This window comes from Lepidochelys olivacea (assembly GCF_965140295.1).
Source record: "Lepidochelys olivacea isolate rLepOli2 genome assembly, chromosome: 26".
Lineage (NCBI taxonomy): Eukaryota > Metazoa > Chordata > Testudines > Cheloniidae > Lepidochelys > Lepidochelys olivacea.
The window spans coordinates 6488256-6505804 of record NC_140436.1 but is presented as its reverse complement, the minus strand read 5'-3'; the positions used below and the strand labels follow the sequence as shown (position 1 = coordinate 6505804).

Here is a 17549-nt window from a genome sequence, read left to right as displayed (position 1 = left end):
AAAGGAAAAACGTGGGAAAGAAGAGGCAGAAAGGATGGCATACCCTGAAGAGCAAAGAGACAGCTTTTAAATCAAACAGCTTTTAAAGCCAACGCTCATGAACATGCCAGGGCTCCTGAACCACAAGCCAGCAGGGCTGTCTCTCTCACTGAAAGCAACTGCCTGTTTTAATTTAGACGCAGTACAGACCACTAGCTGCTCTTTCCTACAGAGGTCATGTTGTGGGTACGTCCAACAGCCGGGTACATGGATTATCCATCACTCTGTTTTTGAAGTCAAACCACTGTCAGCTGCCCATTTATGTTTAGTGAGCCATCTTTCCATCATGGGCGTTGGAAGCATCATGGGAGCAGCATTAATAATGTGATCCATCTCAGAGATAATGCGAGAGAGAAACTGGCAGCACAATGGACGTTTCTGGTTTTTTTCCCTCTTTATTACACAGCAGGTAGAAAAAACAGCAAACGTTTCCCCTTTCTCTTTACATAGGAAAGGAACACGGAGATTAAAATGATTTAGTATGATTGTGTTTGCGGCCCATGTGACTTGCTAACCCCTCGCTCCATGCCCTCCACAGAGGGAGGGTCTCTACTCAGGAACAGTAATGGTATTTGTGCGGGGGAGTAGAAGAGAAGCTGGCTGTGTTCAGATGCAGCAGACTGTAGACACTTTGCTGGTAGTTCTCTCCCCGCTCTCCTGGAGTTGGGCGAGATCCAGTGCCCCTTCCCCTGTTCATTACTCCATGACCCATTATTACTATTCATCCAAACTACCCTCCACCTGGCTTGAGCAATGGAGAGCCACTGGTACAGGCAGCAGGATAGGGCTAATACCCAATAAGCAGACATTGACTCAAATGTGGGGACAGAAGTAGGAGACCAGTTACAAATGTACACACACCTACTCCACCCTATAGCCTTCTTTCCTGGGGTCAGACCACACTTGGTACTCACCACTCCATGTCTAGGGCATAGTGCTTCCATCCAAAGCCAGGACACACAAGAGCACAGTTGGAAGCACCTGCCTCGCCTAAAGCAGCTAATCCAGCCATGCTAGATGCAACTGGAAGCAAGACAGATCAGACTTACCCTCTTCCATGTACATGATAAGCATAGTAAAAGTGACCTGCAAAGAGGAATTGCACTTCTTCCTAATGAACAAAGGCAGCTCCTAAAGTTTATTTCCTTCTGCTTGTCTTTTTACATTAGAAATTCAGTTCTTCTCTAGGACAACTGGTGTCCTAGCGAAATTATGACATCTCAAGACTGCAAACTAAAAGAGAGGATTGTTAGACTGTTTAATGAGCTGTTTTACTGTTAATACCTCTGTCTAAGGAACACTTTGGAAAAGGATACAAAATCCCCATCCATTCAGTGATGGTCTAAAAAGCTCACACAAGCCATCCCTGTGACTCCCAAGAAGTTCTCCAGCAAAGGCAGGGAAGACTTAAGCTTGAACTATCTGTTATTTCTACAAGTAAAAAACAAGCAGAAACTTAACAAACACTGCTGGCCTTTATCATCACGCAGCCTAAAAAGCAACATCTTCATTTTAAAAATCCTTTGCAGGTCTCCTTTCAAGGCCTTAGTGTATTACAAAGAGAGGAGTAACTTTCATCTTGTGCTGGCAATTGCTGCCCCCTAGTGGCAACACGTCTCATACACTAAAACAGTTATTGGTCTCGACCACAATCGTGCAAATACAAACAAGGAAAGATAGATAGTACGATCAACATGTGTGTAAGCTTGCTGCAGACAGATGAGTGTCAAGAACAGTACCTATGTTACGTGCCAAACGTTTTACACAACCACACAAACAGCCAGAGGTCAAGCAGCTGTGATCCTACTGCGTTTCAGGTTCTCCTCAACGCTGGCCATAGCAAAACAGACGGGTATGAAGTAGGAGAGCTCAGGAATTGTAATCCTGCAGGGAAGACAGAGCTCATTGGCAAGAGTGAACATCGTAGGCGACTTGGGATAACAAGTCAAACTGAGACCAGTGTAGATACGGACACTAAAGAGACGACAGCATCACCAGCTAGGATCAATTCCAGAAAGGGTGGATTGTCATGGCAGTAGATCCTGTCGTTTAGCAAAGTGATATCCAGTAAAGAGGGGGGCATTAGCCCACACTCCAAAAGTTACTTTTTAAAGTTATGGTCACTAGTTAAGCAAGCTTAAGACAACTTCTCAAATTACAGAAGCAGGACGCTGTTAGAGACCCAGTCCCAGAGCTCTTTTGGGTTCAGAGTACGTAGAAGCAGTCTTTTGTGCCAAACCTACAAATGAAGAAGCAACAGAGAAGAAAAGTGAGCGTTTAGCAGCAGAATGGGTCAAAGAAAGACCAACCATATCCTAAGTCCTGAAGACAGACACAGGCAAAAAGTAACTAAGCCCCCCATACTTTGTAAATCCATAGTGGTTTCTTGACACTTAAATAGCATACCACCTAGGGTTTGCCCTCAGATGGAAAGGATACTAACCCGCATGGTTCAGGACATAGGAAAGTTACTAACTGCTCAAAGACATGAAGAAAATTCTGTGGGCAGGTCATTCAATCATCAGAAGATTTCATGCCTTCCTCTGAAGCTTCTGATATTTACTACTTTTCGAGACTAGAGGCACGACTGATTTGATCCAGTCTGTGAAGGTTAATTTAAAAAAAAAAAAAAAAGGGAATTAAGTCATTCATTATTACTAGGTGAAGCTGAGACTGGTGGCCAATTTAAGCATGTGTATCACCGACATGAAAAGAGGAGGGGATGCAGGGCCTAGAAGAACACAAAGAGGGCCTGCAGCATATTCAAGGACCTGGCAGATAAACTGTTTTAGCTATGGGCCTATCAATATTTATAAATAAAAAAGTAGGAGAACTCTCTGTTTCACCGTAAATGGGAGTAGGCCTGCTCAGAGAAGGGTGTCCTCTCTCTGTGATAATATAATGCTGGATTCACAGCCAAGGAGACTATAGTCATTTAGCCACAGAATAGGGGTGACATGGGCAGGGGTAGAATATGCTTACCTCCCCATCCTGCAGCACCCCTCTCATAGGACAACCCTTGAAACCCCACTGACAGAGGTTTCGAGGTAACTACGCTTTCCTGGCCCATATCGTGCTTAGCCTCTGTCCCAAGACTGCCAGGTGGTGCTAATTTACGGCAAAGCAGTGAATTTGGAGAGCAGGACATTTGACTGTTAGCATGTGGACAGAGCGCCACCACCTCTTGATATGTGGTTGGCTTTGATCCCAGTAGTAGGCCACCAGCTAAGACTGTTTGCTGATACATACGTCCACTGTCCTTCTCCAACTCTGCTTCAAGCTCAGTATCAGAGATGCTGGGAAGCAGAGGCTTCTGGGGAACAGGAGGCAGGTCCACAGGCTCTTTAGTGGAGTCCCGGAGGAGACTATCCAGTTCCTTCTCAAGTTCCTCGCTGTCAACCTCTGCTAGGGTAAAGAACAAACAAATCAATCTCTGGAGGAATTAAACAAACCCTCATAGCACAGGAAATGGGCTGGAAGACCATATAAGCAAAACATCCCTGTGGGCAAGGAAGGTATTGTAGCAGGAGAGTGCTGCAAGGACAATCCTACATCAGTGGAAGAGCTGCTCACTCACGGCTGGACACTAAGCCAAATGTCAGAGCCATTTCAAAGGGGACGTTACACTTGAGAACCTGAGCCTGAAAAGCTCCTGCCAACTCGTCTTTTACCTGGTGGTTTGCACAGATTCCTGCTCATGTAAGAAAACTTAACACTGACGTTACAAGTCAAGTTCAGAACAAGCACTAATGTCCCAGTTTCAGCCTCCACCAAAGTCACTTCAAGCCAGAAAGAGAACCACTGCAACTCTCCTATTCTCCAAAACCATGAGCAGCGCTGCATGCGTCTTCCTCAGACAGGGACCTCATGCCACAGGGCAGAAGGAGTTGAAAGTTCAACACCTAGGACTGGGGTGGGAAGCCTCTGTCTGCTAAAGGTAGTAGGGGCCGATACATCCTAACCTCAGTCAGAGGGTATCACTGCTGAAGCCTATGTGTGGTGGAGGGTCTGGGGGCGGGGAAGTGTTTTGGAAGAGACAGATAGCAACACAGGGAGGTGCTGTAAAGATAAACCAGGAAGAAAGAAAGACATTTCTAAAGCTAAGAGTGTCCATCCAAAAAAGAGACTAAACTATTCAGTAGTTTACAGCCTCAACCTTGGAGGACTGTCAGTAGTTCTAGGAGCCTGTATGTTTGGAGGAGTCCAACTGCAAGCTGGCTCCCATCCCCAGTTCTCCATCTACCTAACACTAAGTCCTGCCATGAGTGCAGGAGACTGGACTAGATGACCTCTCAAGGTCCCTTCCAGTCCTATGACTCTACCTGTTGAGTCACTTGCAATCAGTGATCAGACACAAGGAGACTACCTGTAAATGCTTTCTCCCTCTACAAGGCACCAGTAGAGCAGAGGACTCTGAAGGGCTGAGAACATCTGCCTATTCTCAGAGAGCAGCCACTAGCAAGTACCTGAATGGTGTGGGGGAGCGGGGTGGGAAGGAGAGGAGGAGAGAAGAGGAGGGAAAGCCCACAAAATGGATGAACTCACCCAAGCCATTGATTGACATTCCTGCCAGAGCCTGAACGACTTCGTCCTGGGTGTCACAAAGCTGGAAGAGAATTAACAGTACATGGCTGTGCAACAAAGCCCTTCAAGTAGTTTTGACCGCAGTTCGACGCTACACAGATGAGTGCTCTAAGAGAGCATCAGAGAGCATCTACCAGCACTTAAAGTGCTAATATCGCAGGTATTTTAAGGACAAAGAAGTAACATGGAAGCAAGTTGTATGGATCCTACAGCCCAAGAGACATGCAGAGCATAAGGGCAAAACAGTATCAGAAGCCTCATGTCTACCGCCTGGGAAACATGCCTAGTACATTCACCCACTGTTTCCCTATCGGTTCTTATATGCCACCATCATCTCACCATACCTCCTGAATTTGATCCACCAGGTTCTCTGCCTTCTCCACAGTGACATCTTTCATGGACAGTTTCAGAGCTCCTACTCCAGCCTGATAGGCATTGAACACCTTAATAAGGAGAAAAGAAAGGAATGTTACTTCTATTAGGAATGTGTTCCTTAGACTACACTAGCAAAGCAAACTTGAGCAGCAACATGAACGTATGAAGCAAGAGGTGGAAGAAGCACACTACCATCTGATCTGTCTGAGAAGCATATATACGATCCAAGATGCCCTGAACTGCATCCAGCTTGGAAAGGAGCTCTTCGATCCGCCGCTCTGTCCTTCGCTTGGACTTCAAACATCTCAGTGCCTGGGAACATACACACAACCTTGGATCAGAAATCAGGCAGCATCCCAAAAAAGTCCCTTCTTAAAACAACTATTCCAGTGCAGCAAAGCACACGCCTTGAGCTGACGTTAGGACTGAGATGCCCTCAAACTCTCCTCAGCATCCTCCTCCAGACCACAATGTTTGCATGATGTGACACCATGTGAATCAAGCCCCTCTGCCATAGCAGTAGGTTTTGCAGGTCTCAGAATGGTCTTGGCATGCAACGTTGAAACTCAGAAGTTGCCCATCTCGTATCACAGTTCCAAGACCACAGCTTCCCAAGCAGAACAGGCAGGGTCAGGGTATACTTACCAACTGCTTTTTGCCAGCTCTACAAGCGCTCCGGGCATCTTCTTTACACCTGCAAGGACACAGGGCAAGGAGATGCTCAAGCCTATAAGCAGGAGGGGGTCATGAAACAGCTGTGATATTCTCCACCCCATCCTCCCCTCTACCACTGTTCAGCCACTTGCAACTGACTCACTTAGATCCAGTGCACCCCATAAACCACTTTCCAGGATGCCTAGTAGGAAATGATACAAAGTATTCTGGGGTGCATCCAAGGACAACACATGGCAAGTGGCTGACTGTGGAGACACAGGGTAAAATGAGTAGAGAACCCTGGGTTACCATACTTCGTTCCCCATGCACCCAACAGGCAAATAAGAGGCATTTCTTACCTTTTTTTTTTTTTCTTGTAACTGTGTGAAAAAAGTCCCTCAGCAACACATTATACGTGCACTAAGGGCCAGGTCACAAGCAAAGTTTTTTCCCCAGAGCTGAAGGACGGACGGACGGACACGCACACCCATTACCTCTCTGCTTCCTGGGAAAGGGACTCCACCTTCTGTGATAGCAGCTGCTCACTCTGCATTAGCTGATAGACCCCGATGTCCACATCATTCACTGGGGATACTTTGGCATGCAGACCTCGGGCAAACTTAACTATCTAGAGGAGGAGCAGCAAATTACTGAATTGCCAGACTGTAGGATTTGTGTTCTCACAAGCCGGAATCTCTAGAGCAACATCTACACCAAGAAAGCAAGACTTCTTCCTTAAAAAAATAAAAGACTGTGTAAACTCTGCCATCACAGTTCCCTGTTCAGCTTTGGGCCCATAATACTAAAAAGATCACTGGTAAACTAGAGTCTAAAGAAAGGGCAATGCCAGCTTATGCTATAATCCAGTAAAATATCACATTTGAGCCACGTTAGTGTGCAGCCACAATGCCTCAAAGAAATGCCCAGAAACTGCAGTTTCCATGGGGGCATTCTACTTTTGGACTCAACACCAATTACATAGTGTTTGTGCCGCACTTTGAATATGTGACATGACCAAGTATTACTACTATCTAAACTGTGCCCCTCCATAATATTAGCAGGCACTACACAGTTGAAGGTGTCATCATTCAGATTAGATGTAAAACCGACATAAAAACCACTTACAGTCATCAGAAAGCCTATGGTATAGCCCACCCCACAAGAGCTGCAGTATTAACCCCAGTGTTGTGGCCAAATCACAGCTGGAACGATTACATTCAACCACTCCAAAATGCATCTTCAGCTGGTTACAGTGTTCTCCTTTTTTTCCTGTCCTAGACCACTGGGTAGTGTTTCTGGAAGAACACCAAGAACCCGGGTCTATAGCTTGCCTATCAGCTTGTAAGGTGTAGAATTCTTTGGAGTGAACAACCCTATATATTTAGAAGATTGTTTGGGGAGTGGAATTTAGACCCTTCACTTAGTGAACACTCCAGACCCTCAGCCCCGCACCACCAGCTTATGATAAAGGGGAAAAACCATTTCTTCCTGTACACATACAAGGTGAATGGCTAATGGAAGACACTGGCATTTACCCATAAAAATTAGTGCCCTGTCAGCCAAACAGAATGCAAGACAGGAATGGGACCACACTTTCTTTAAGTAAGAATAGCCCTACTGGATCAGAGCAAGGGTCCATCTAGCCAAGTATCCTGTCTTCCGACAGCGGCCAGTGCCAGGTGCCGCAGAGGGAATGAACAGAACAGGTAAACATCAAGTGATCCATCCTCTGTCACTCATTCCCAGCTTCTGGCAAACAGAGGCAAGGGACGCCATTGATGGACTTATCATCCATGAATTTATCTAGTTCTTTTTTGAACCCTATTGGTCTTGGCCTTCACAACGTCCTCTGGCAAGGAGTTCCATAGGTTGACTGTGCGTTGTGTGAAGAAATACTTCCTTTTATTTGTTTTAAACCTGCTGCCTATTAATTTCATTTGGTGACCCCTAGTTCTTGTGTTATGAGAAGGAGCAAACTCAACACTTCCTTATCTAAAATCATGACTGGTATCGAGAAAGCGTAGACTTCAATCATATCTCCCCTTAGCCGTCTCTTTTCCAAGCTCAAAAGTGCCAGTCTTATTAATCTCTCCTCACATGGAAGCCGTTCCATACCCCTAATAATTTTTGTTGCCCTTTTCTGAACCTTTTCCAATTCCAATCCATCTTTTTTGGATTGGGGCGACCACATCTGCACCCAGTATTCAAGACGTGGGCGAACCATGGATTTATATAGAGACAACATGATATTTTCTGTCCTATTATCTATCCCTTCCTTAATTATTCCCAGCATTCTGTTTGCTTTTTTGACTGACACTGCACATTGAGTGGATGTTTTCAGAGAACTAGCCACAATGACTCCAAGATCTCTTTCTTGAGTGGTAACAGCTAATTTAGACCCCATCATTTTATACATATAGTTGGGGTTATGCTTCCCAACGTGCATTCCTTTGCATTTATCAACATTAAATTTCATCTGCCATTCTGCACCTTCTCTCTATTCTGCTCCATGACTGTGACCCTCTTTTCCTTCTGCAGCTGGAGCAGCAGTAGATAGAATGTCCTCTCATCCGGACATATGCTGGCACAGAGTGAACGCAACTCTGAGAGGACAACAACAGGGTGGGAAGAGAGTGCAGAATTCTGATAGAGGCGATACACTTCCTCTGCCTTTTCCTGAAGGAAAGGAACAAAACTGTTAGCGTGCATTGGGATCCCTTTCTTATTACTGCAATGGGTGCCAATCTGACATCTCTGTGCCAATGTAGATTTCATACATAGGTGAAGAGTCACAAAAGCATTGTATCATGGCCCACACAAGCCATGTATATCAATTCAAGAATATTTTACCAGCAAATCTACACATAATGTATAGTTCACATGTCTTAACTCATAACATAGCGAGAATAGCACGGTGTAGAGATATGAGCACAGGAATGGGAGCCAGAAGCTGTGGAGTAGTAATCCCAAGTGAGGCAAGTCACTTCACCTCTCCCGCCTCTGTAAAAACGGGATAACACACCTAACCTCACAGGAATACTAAGGGTTTATGTTTCATTTTTAAAAAGCACCATGTCCTTATCAGCTTTCACATCCATTCCAAACTAATGTGTTTACACTCCTATGTCTCCTCCTCTGCCAATCAAATTCTCTCTGTATTCTCTTCCCAGAGGCTTATAAGTTACCTGGTATCATAGCTCTGGTCTAGAACTTTGGGGAAAGGTGACTTTTGTGTTTTAGGAGGTCTGGGGGTATATTTTATTTATTGCATATGTTACACGGTAATGTTTCTAGAAGTCCCAGGGCTAAAAGTGGACTATGAAAGTTAAATTAAAAGAACTGTTTATAAAATTTAAAAAAAGGGAAAGTTTGTAATTCTTTAAGAACAGCATTGCTAATGGAATATAGGAGAATCACTTGTTCCCTCAGTTCCTGAGGAAGCGGAACTGCAAGCTTCCTGTTTCCTCTGCCAAAGCATATACCAAAATAAGCAACAGACACTGCATGGTGAGTAAGCCATTCCATAGCCCTTTCTATGCTTCTCAAAGGTTTTCCTTTTCGACTTCGTCCCAATTCAAACATTTTTTTTAAACTTCAACTTGATCAGTTAAGCCATTTTTTCCACATGTAACACAAAATACGTGTCCCTTTTCAAAATGAAAGACACACTTAAACTTGAAATCTTTAAAGAGTTGAATGCAGTGTCATGAATTCCATCTGCCCCTGAATCCCACAGTGAACGTTTGAGGCTTTACGGTCACTTTTTTTTTTTAAACCGTTTTACGGATGCTGTTTAAAAGCCCCATTCTAATATGGGACACTGACTATCCAGGAAACAACAGTGCAACTGTACACTGAATGCTGTCAAGTGCACAATGCAAACAAGTTCAACAGAGAAAAGAATTCTCTATAATCCCAGTGAGTTATAATCTTTTAAGCTGCTGCTTGTAACGAAAGTTCAGAAAGATGTGTGATTTTTTTTTCGTTGATTTTTCATTTCAAACGCTTATTTTTTTAGTTCAGCTAACTCAAGGACATAGGGCCAACTAAAGGAATCAGATGCAGTGCCACTTAGGCCAAATGGGGCAACACTGATTTACACCAGTTGAGAATCTGCCTCTATTTTTAAACGTCAAAAGTTGCCATAAACAAGGGCCATTCACAGGTTTGGCGACGCACGTATAATCATGACTGAAAAGTGTATAAACACTGCTTCAGTTTAATTTTAAAGTTGCGTGTGTAAATTCAATGAAGACAAGAGATACTGGATGGACAGTCCCTGACACTTATGTATGTATCTATAGAACAGATGGTGCTCAGACAGTAATTTGCAGGCTTCCACACATACCGTACTGAAAAAAATATATATACCTCAAACTTAACTTGGAGGAGGCCCTTTTTAAATGTAAGAGAAGAGTGGCTCACAGCAGAGACTAACAACTCTGCTCGTGTGTTATGATGCACTGTCATTCACGAGAAAATGAACTGAAAACCCATCAATTCATTTTACAGAAGTCATTTAACGGCCATTACACTGATATCTGAACATAAATGTAGAGGAGAAGGGCTCTATGTCCCAACTATGAGCCATTCATCCCCCCTCCCTTCTCTTGGGTTTTTGAATGTACGTGAGTAGAGATGAAGGTCTCTTATTCAACTCTGACCCTTTCCTGTTAATGTGGGGAAATCTTTATAATGTGATTCAAGGAAAACCCATCTCAACACTCTCCCCACACATACACATATTCCATCCTCATAACAGGGGTAACCAGGGAAAGTTCCAGACAGTGAAACGCTCACCTGAAGTAGGTCCACAAAAATCAGCACTTCCTCCTCCTCAGGCACTTTACTGTCACCCAGTACACTCGACAGGGTCCATTTCAGGGGCTTCAGAATGAAGATTCCCACACCCCACGAGATCCAGCTGCTGTCTACACTGGCTATGAAGTCTGACTCCCTCTGCAGTTTGCCACGTCTGAAGAGAGTAAGACATACAAGAATTAGAAATGGACGTGGCAACCTAGTCCCCACTGTGCAGATGGAATCATCAGTGCATGCAGGATCTCTGGAGAATCATCTTTAGCAGTAACATTTCCCCAGCACAGAACATGTAAATTGGTTCACAATTCCAGCAGATTTCACAAGATTGTCTAACTGAGGGATTATTTGGACATCAATTTGAAATCTCAATTTAAAATAAAATTGTATGTACAGTACAATATAAAAATGCTCAAAAACGACTACTGTATTTCCAGTTCATTTACTTAGTGCTTTTGACAGAATTTATACACAATGGTTTACTATAAAATCTTCCCTGTAGTCAGTTTCCTTTCTTATTTGTGCAGGGATTTTCCACACTGCAAATTTATAGAAAGTAGTTCAAGGGACTTCCTCTGCCTACACATCCTTTTGCAACTTTGCTGATTTTACAAATATTTTCCTATGTTGTTCTCTCACTTTACCATGTGCAAATAAAAGACACACACACACAAAGGAAACTGGCTGCAGTGAAGCTCTTATAGTGATTGTGCATTTGACAATATGCATAAAGTACATAAACTGGAAACACAAATCATTTTCTTCACTGATTTACTCCAGACATGACCATTTTGTGTGTGATTTATAACACCAGTAGGTAACAGAGTAACAGCCGTGTTAGTCTGTATTCGCAAAAAGAAAAGGAGTACTTGTGGCACCTTAGAGACTAACCAATTTATTTGAGCATGAGCTTTCGTGAGCTACAGCTCACTTCACGAAAGCTCATGCTCAAATAAATTGGTTAGTCTCTAAGGTGCCACAAGTACTCCTTTTCTTTTTACCAGTAGGTAAAAGATTTTCCGACTGGCATAAAATGTGCAGAGTGTTCCTTAAGTATTTTCAAAGGGGAACAATCTCAGTGCTGTTGCCCCCTACGCTGGATAGAGCCTTTGAAAAAGCAAAAGGTTACCTCCAGTGCCCAAGCAGCTCCTACAGCACCAAACCTAATTCTCCTCTCCAGAGGCCTGTGACACACTGGCCTCCCAGCACCCACTACAATGTGGCCCCATGCACTTTCACAGAAAGCAGCCTTCCCAGTGTCCCTAAGCATATTGCTCCCTATGCCCACTAACTCCTTCTGCCTCAAGCACCCTTTATGAACCTTTCCTGCTACCCATTTGTTTCCAGCACCCAAGCTTCCCAGTGAACCCTAGCATACTGCTCCCTATCACCCTTTCAGCCCAGTGCCCCCTCTGATCCATGCCCATCAGTCCCCCTTGTGCACAGTACTCCACAACTCCTACCACCTTTCCCACCGTAATGCCCCAACGTTCTGTGCCCAGTACACCCTAATGATCACCGGCATATGACCCCCTCGGCGTCCCACATCCCTCCCAGCATTTCCTTGCACCCAAGGACACCCCGCATACCATGCACCCTAGTGCTCCATGTCCCTTGCCTCCCTGAACCCCAAACCCACCAGGATATTGCTCTCGCTACTACCACATGCCCTCTGCACTCCTATGACTTGCATCTCCAGTAACGCCCCAGAAAACTGTCCTCTCTAAATGCCCCACACGCTGCACCTCCAGGAACCCCCAGCATATTGCTCCCAGTACCGCACCCCTGTGCCCTGCACCTAGTGACCCCCAGTCATCTCCAATGACCCCCAGCATATTGCTCCCACAATCCCACCCCTGCACCTAGTAACCCCCAGTCACCTCCAATGACCCCCAGCATATTGCTCCCAGTACCACACCCCTGTACCTGCACCTAGTGACCCCCAGTCACCTCCAGAGACCCCCCAGCATATTGCTCCCAGTACCGCACCCCTGTACCTGCACCTAGTGACCCCCAGTCACCTCCAGAGACCCCCCAGCATATTGCTCCCAGTACCCCACCCCTGCGCCCTGCACCTAGTGACCCCCAGTCACCTCCAGAGACCCCCCAGCATATTGCTCCCGGTACCCCACCCCTGCGCCTAGTGACCCCCCCAGTCACCCCCAGAATATTGCTCCCACCCCTGCGCCCAGTGACCCCCCGCATACTGCCCCGCCTTAATGCCCCAGGCGCCCCACATCCCCTGCGCCCCGCCCCCGGCTCTCCCCCCAGCCCCGCCCCGGTACCTGAGCAGCTCGCGCAGCACGGTGCCCAGCCCCAGCGGGACGCTGCCGCGGCGCTCGAAGGCCTGCTGTAGCTCCCGCAGGCAGGTCCGCACCGCCCCGCGGCGGCGGCCCCGGCCCAGCACCAGCTCGGCCCAGAAGCCCATCTTGCTGTCCCACTCGGTGCTGTTCACCTCCCGGCTCTGCTTGAAGGCCGAGAACAGGAAGGCCATACGCTCCTCGTCCGACTCCCACTCCGGGGGCAGGGCCCCCTCCGGGGCCGGCCCGGGAAGCGCCTCCGCCGGCGAGCACATCTACGCGAGCCCCCGGCTCCCAACGCGGCCTAGCCTCCCCCTTCGCCCGGCCGCGGCCCGTAGCCCCTCACTACCAGGCAGCAGCACGGCGCATGCGCCGCCGCCCCAGCCCCGTTTGTGAGGCCTTCCCGCGCATGCGCCATGCGGCTGACTGGCGGGCCGGGCAAAGCTCTCTTCCCGAAATGCATTGCGGGAGCTGGGGTGGGGGCGCAGAGGGAGCCTTTTCCCGCCCCTGTGTGGCTGCTGGGGGTGCCAGTGCCACCCCCAACATGGGACCCCCCCAAATATCCATGCCAGCATCATGCTGTAAGGAGAAAGCTGTGTGTGGTAACCCCATGACATCACGGCGCTTCCAAATGACATCATCATGTCCGAGCACGGTGACATGACATCACGCCAGCACGTCACCGCCATACCTCACGTGGGGTGGGGGGGGGTCTCCACATGTGTCACAGGGCAGGGCATGGGAATGGCGTCACGGTGTGCCGGGCCTCGTCAAGTCACTGTGACATCACGACGTTCCCAAACAACGCCCTGTCACCTCAGAACGTGGAGTGGGGATGCCACATGATGCACTTCAGCGCGGCCCGGCAAAACAACACGTCCCATCAGTCTGAGGCGTACTGAAAGATAACAGCATACTGACGTTATCTTAAAATGTCAGCTCACTCCAACCAGCGTCACGCCATGGCACAACAGGACCACGCATCATCATTACCACTTTGGGTCAAAATGCCTTCACAGCGTGAAATAACATGTCCCAATGTCATGTAGCTAGGTCCAAACTGGCATCAATCACACAGTATCAGAATATGGTGTATTCAAACGTTATCACATCATATCATTAGCTTTGTTTGAAGTTTCATTTCACCTCAAATCATGGAGAAAATCCAGAGAAGAGCAACAAAAATGATGAAAGGTCTAGAAAACATGACCTATGAGGGAAGATTGGAAAAAATCGGGTTTGTTTAGTCTGGAAAAGAGAAGATTGAGAGGGGACATGATAACAGTTTTCAAGTACATAGGTTGTTACAAGGAAGAGGGAGAAAAATTGTTCTTAACCTCTGAGGATAGGACAAGAAACAATGGGCTTAAATTGTAGCCAGGGAGGTTTAGGTTGGACATTAGGAAAAACTTCGTGTCAGGGGGGTTAAGCACTGGAATAAATTGCCTAGGGAGGTTGTGGAAGCTCCGTCATTGGAGATTTTTAAGAGCAGGTTGGACAAACACCTGTTAGGGATGGTCTAGATAATACTTAGTCCTGCCATGAGTGCAGGGGCCTTGACTAAATGACCTCCCAAGGTCCCTTCCAGTCCTATGATTCTATGGCATCATAATATATTGTGACACTATCACCACATTACCTCTGGGGGGGTCAAGTGTCATCCAACTTGCAAAGCATCATCCTCACAACATAATAAAGAAAAATTCCTCATTATTATTATTATTATTATTTAATTTCATTTATCCTACAGTAGCACCCAAATGCAGCAATCAGATAGGGGGTCCCATTGTGCTGAATGCTGGAATAAAAAAGGAGAGATTGTCTTGACGCATCATAATCAATTCACAACACAATGCAATAATACTTAGCTCTTATATAGCACTTTTCATCAGTAGATCTCAAAGCACGTCAATCTTTAATATATTTCTTCTCACAACATCCCTGTAAGGTAGGGAAGTGCTATTATCCCCATTTACAGCTAGGGAACTGAAACTAAGTAACTTTCTCAAGGTTATACAGGAAGTCTGTAGCAGATCAGGAATTGAACCCTGACTGCCCAGATCTTAGGCTAGTGCCCCAACCACTGGATCATCCTTCCTCATCAGGGTGTGCCAAACATCCCTATTTAGGATTAAAATGTCATCTTGTCACATTGAAACTTCATCACAAAAGAGCAAAGCCCCATCACATTGTACAAAAAAGTATCACTTTAACCAAACGGTCATGGTGTTGTGCAATGCAAGATCACCCCACTGAGCGGCAATGTCATTGCATCAGGTCACTCTGTGATCACGTCGTGGTGAAAAACTAAATAAAGACTTCTGTATATTTTGCTCATCTAACAAAACAATTTTATACAATTGAGCCATTGACCGAAGACTAGGTGTTTCTCATGACAAAAAAAAGTCGATCAGTAAATATACAATCTAAGGCCAATCATAATCTGTGGGAGATGCTGAAGGTGTCTTCATTTGAAAAGTATTTATCCAATCAAGGAAACCCTGCCAGCTAGCTGTATGAAACAGCAATTTTCAAGGCAATCTACCTATGCATGTGCATTTTACAGCTCTATGAAAAATTCTCTCTTCAGCAGAAAGCTCAGCTCAACTTTAATTGGGGAAGTTGCAACTGCTGCTCTATTATGTGTCTAATCTATCCATATTTCTAAGGCACCTATCAAAGTGATATCTAAACAGACAGCTCTGAAGTAGCCAAACATTTACTGTGCACAAAGGGCTCTTTGAATCAACGCTGTTATTTCCTTTCAGAAGCAGGTGTTCACTGCAACTGTTTGTTTCTTCTCACTGGTCAGTGGGAACTCAGTGCCGCTATAAGCACAGTATGCCTCATGTACAAATGTACATAACTAGACTTCCTAGCTCCATTTAGTTTGCCCCATAGAGGTAAATCTCTTCCACATTTGGGACATATCTCCTATTCCCCAGACAATTTCTACAGCTGTCACTGTCACCCCACTAGCTTCTCCTGCACCTCCTCAGAGTGTTCTCCACCAGTTTGTTCCTCTCCCTTCTAAACAGAGTGACCAGATGTCCCTATTTTATAGGCACAGTCCTGATATTTGGGTCTTTTTCTTCTATAGGTGCCTATTACTCCCCACCCCCTGTCCCGATTTTTCACACTTGCTGTCTGGTCACTCTACTTCTAAAGCACATGGCTGGAGCAGGGAACTGAATGAAGTGTGTGAGGAGGGCAGAAGTATGCATTGCTATATTGCTCTTTTTCACATGCAAGGTCTTGCTTTACTTGTGTTCTGCTTCCCTTTTTAGCCCATGTGCACCAGAGAGTCCTGAGGACTGGCTTGTCAGAGAGGAGTGAAAGTTCCACATGGATCTCCTGCTGATAATAGCCCACCTTAATTGATTAGTCTCATTACAGTTGGTATGGCAACACCCATTTTTTCATGTTCTCTGTGTATATGTATCTTCCGACTGTATTTTCCACTGCATGCATCCGATGAAGCCCACAAAAAGCTTATGCCCAAATAAATGTGTTAGTCTCTAAGGTGCCACAAGTACTCCTCCTTTTGAGAAACATTTCCTTTAATATTCCTTATCCACCCGTGACCCATTACAGGGCCTGATCACCTCAGATTTCTGCATAAAGAGTGTGCCAAGTGTGCAGGGGGTCTGAGGCCTTCCTGGGCCAAATTATCTGCTGATGCCACTCCACTGAAGTCAGTGGAATTATGCCACTAGAAAATGTGGCCCTTTTTTCTTCCCAGCATGCTTGTCAGAGCTGAGAAATTTCTTCTCCAGCTGGAAATGTCAGCGGAAACCTTGTGAGAGTCCTGTGGTTCCAATCAAAGGAAACCATCTACCAGAGCACGAACAGCAGTTTCTTAAAACAATAGCCCTATGATGGATGGAAAGATAGTCTTCTGGGAAAAAACCTAGCAGGTGGTCCCCGGAGTCCTGATTCTAAGTTGTCTGGATGCTTCCAGAGCAGGAAGCCCTTTGTCACCTGATTGCACAGAGATCCAAAAGGCAGCATGCTAAGTGAGCCTGCCCCCACAACCTTGGGGATCGTCCAAAGGAAGCGAAGCTGCTTGGCAAGACCTTCCTTATACACCCAGACCCTGCAGCCAAACCAGAGCTTTTTTGCGTCACAAACTAAAGCCCTGCTCATTTATTTCTCAGAAAATGTTCTACTGTTGAAGGGTGGCAGCTTGACAGCTTTGCCCTCTGAAGTCCTCTGCTTCCTCACAGAACAGGCACAGCACAAACTGATGCAGGGCATGTTTCCAGTGTAGTGTCCCTCAGTTCTGATCTGGAGGGACCCCTGCGCCGGAATGCACCCCTGTACTCATACCTGAGCCACTGTTGTAATAATCTTGGTACAAGGTATGCCTGGTGAGGTATCGTTTGAAAACTCGTAACTTGCTGATCAGTAAGATCATGGTAAAAATGTGTGCAGTAGCATTGTGTGTAAAGTGATAAATTCCCTCCTGTACAATGTTAAAAATATATATGTTCAGACTCACATTGCACCAAATTGGTCAAACAGACCTGTCTGGAACAAAGGAGTGTATACTCATCTTAATTTGCATTTAGGCAGTAAACAGAGTCATCAAGCAGAAAGGGGGAAGGGAGAAAACAAAGAAAGCTCACACAGGTGGAAAAAACCCAGCAGGGAACCTCCTTCCACACGGACTCTTTGTCTCCGGATTTTCAGCTGGAAATGCTTTCCAAAGGGGAACTGAAATTATAAAAAGGAGCGGCAAACACCCCAAGGGACCCCTCTCTGTCTCACTATCCACCT

The 17549-nt window shown here is 45.9% G+C and overlaps 1 protein-coding gene across 3 annotated transcripts; it reads right to left on the bottom strand.

Annotated features, from left to right (window-relative positions):
- Window positions 1-414: 414 nt before the first annotated feature.
- CHMP7 (charged multivesicular body protein 7) lies at window positions 415-13184 on the bottom strand. Of its 3 annotated transcripts, none has more exons than XM_084615318.1 (10): window positions 12756-13182; window positions 10453-10627; window positions 8143-8328; window positions 6147-6280; window positions 5644-5692; window positions 5191-5310; window positions 4968-5066; window positions 4585-4645; window positions 3289-3444; window positions 415-2278 (listed from the first exon to the last, which is right to left on the bottom strand). In XM_084615318.1, the coding sequence occupies exons 1-10, from the start codon at window positions 13043-13045 to the stop codon at window positions 2214-2216; spliced, it is 1335 nt and encodes a 444-aa protein (XP_084471444.1). In that variant the 5' UTR covers window positions 13046-13182; the 3' UTR covers window positions 415-2213. The 3 variants fall into 3 exon arrangements, with proteins under 3 accessions (XP_084471444.1, XP_084471442.1, XP_084471443.1); XM_084615316.1 differs by lacking the exon at window positions 415-2278 and adding an exon at window positions 2288-2641 and having other exon boundaries at window positions 12756-13184; XM_084615317.1 differs by lacking the exon at window positions 415-2278 and adding an exon at window positions 2288-2641 and having other exon boundaries at window positions 3289-3441; window positions 12756-13184.
- Between the last annotated feature and the right edge of the window lie 4365 nt (window positions 13185-17549).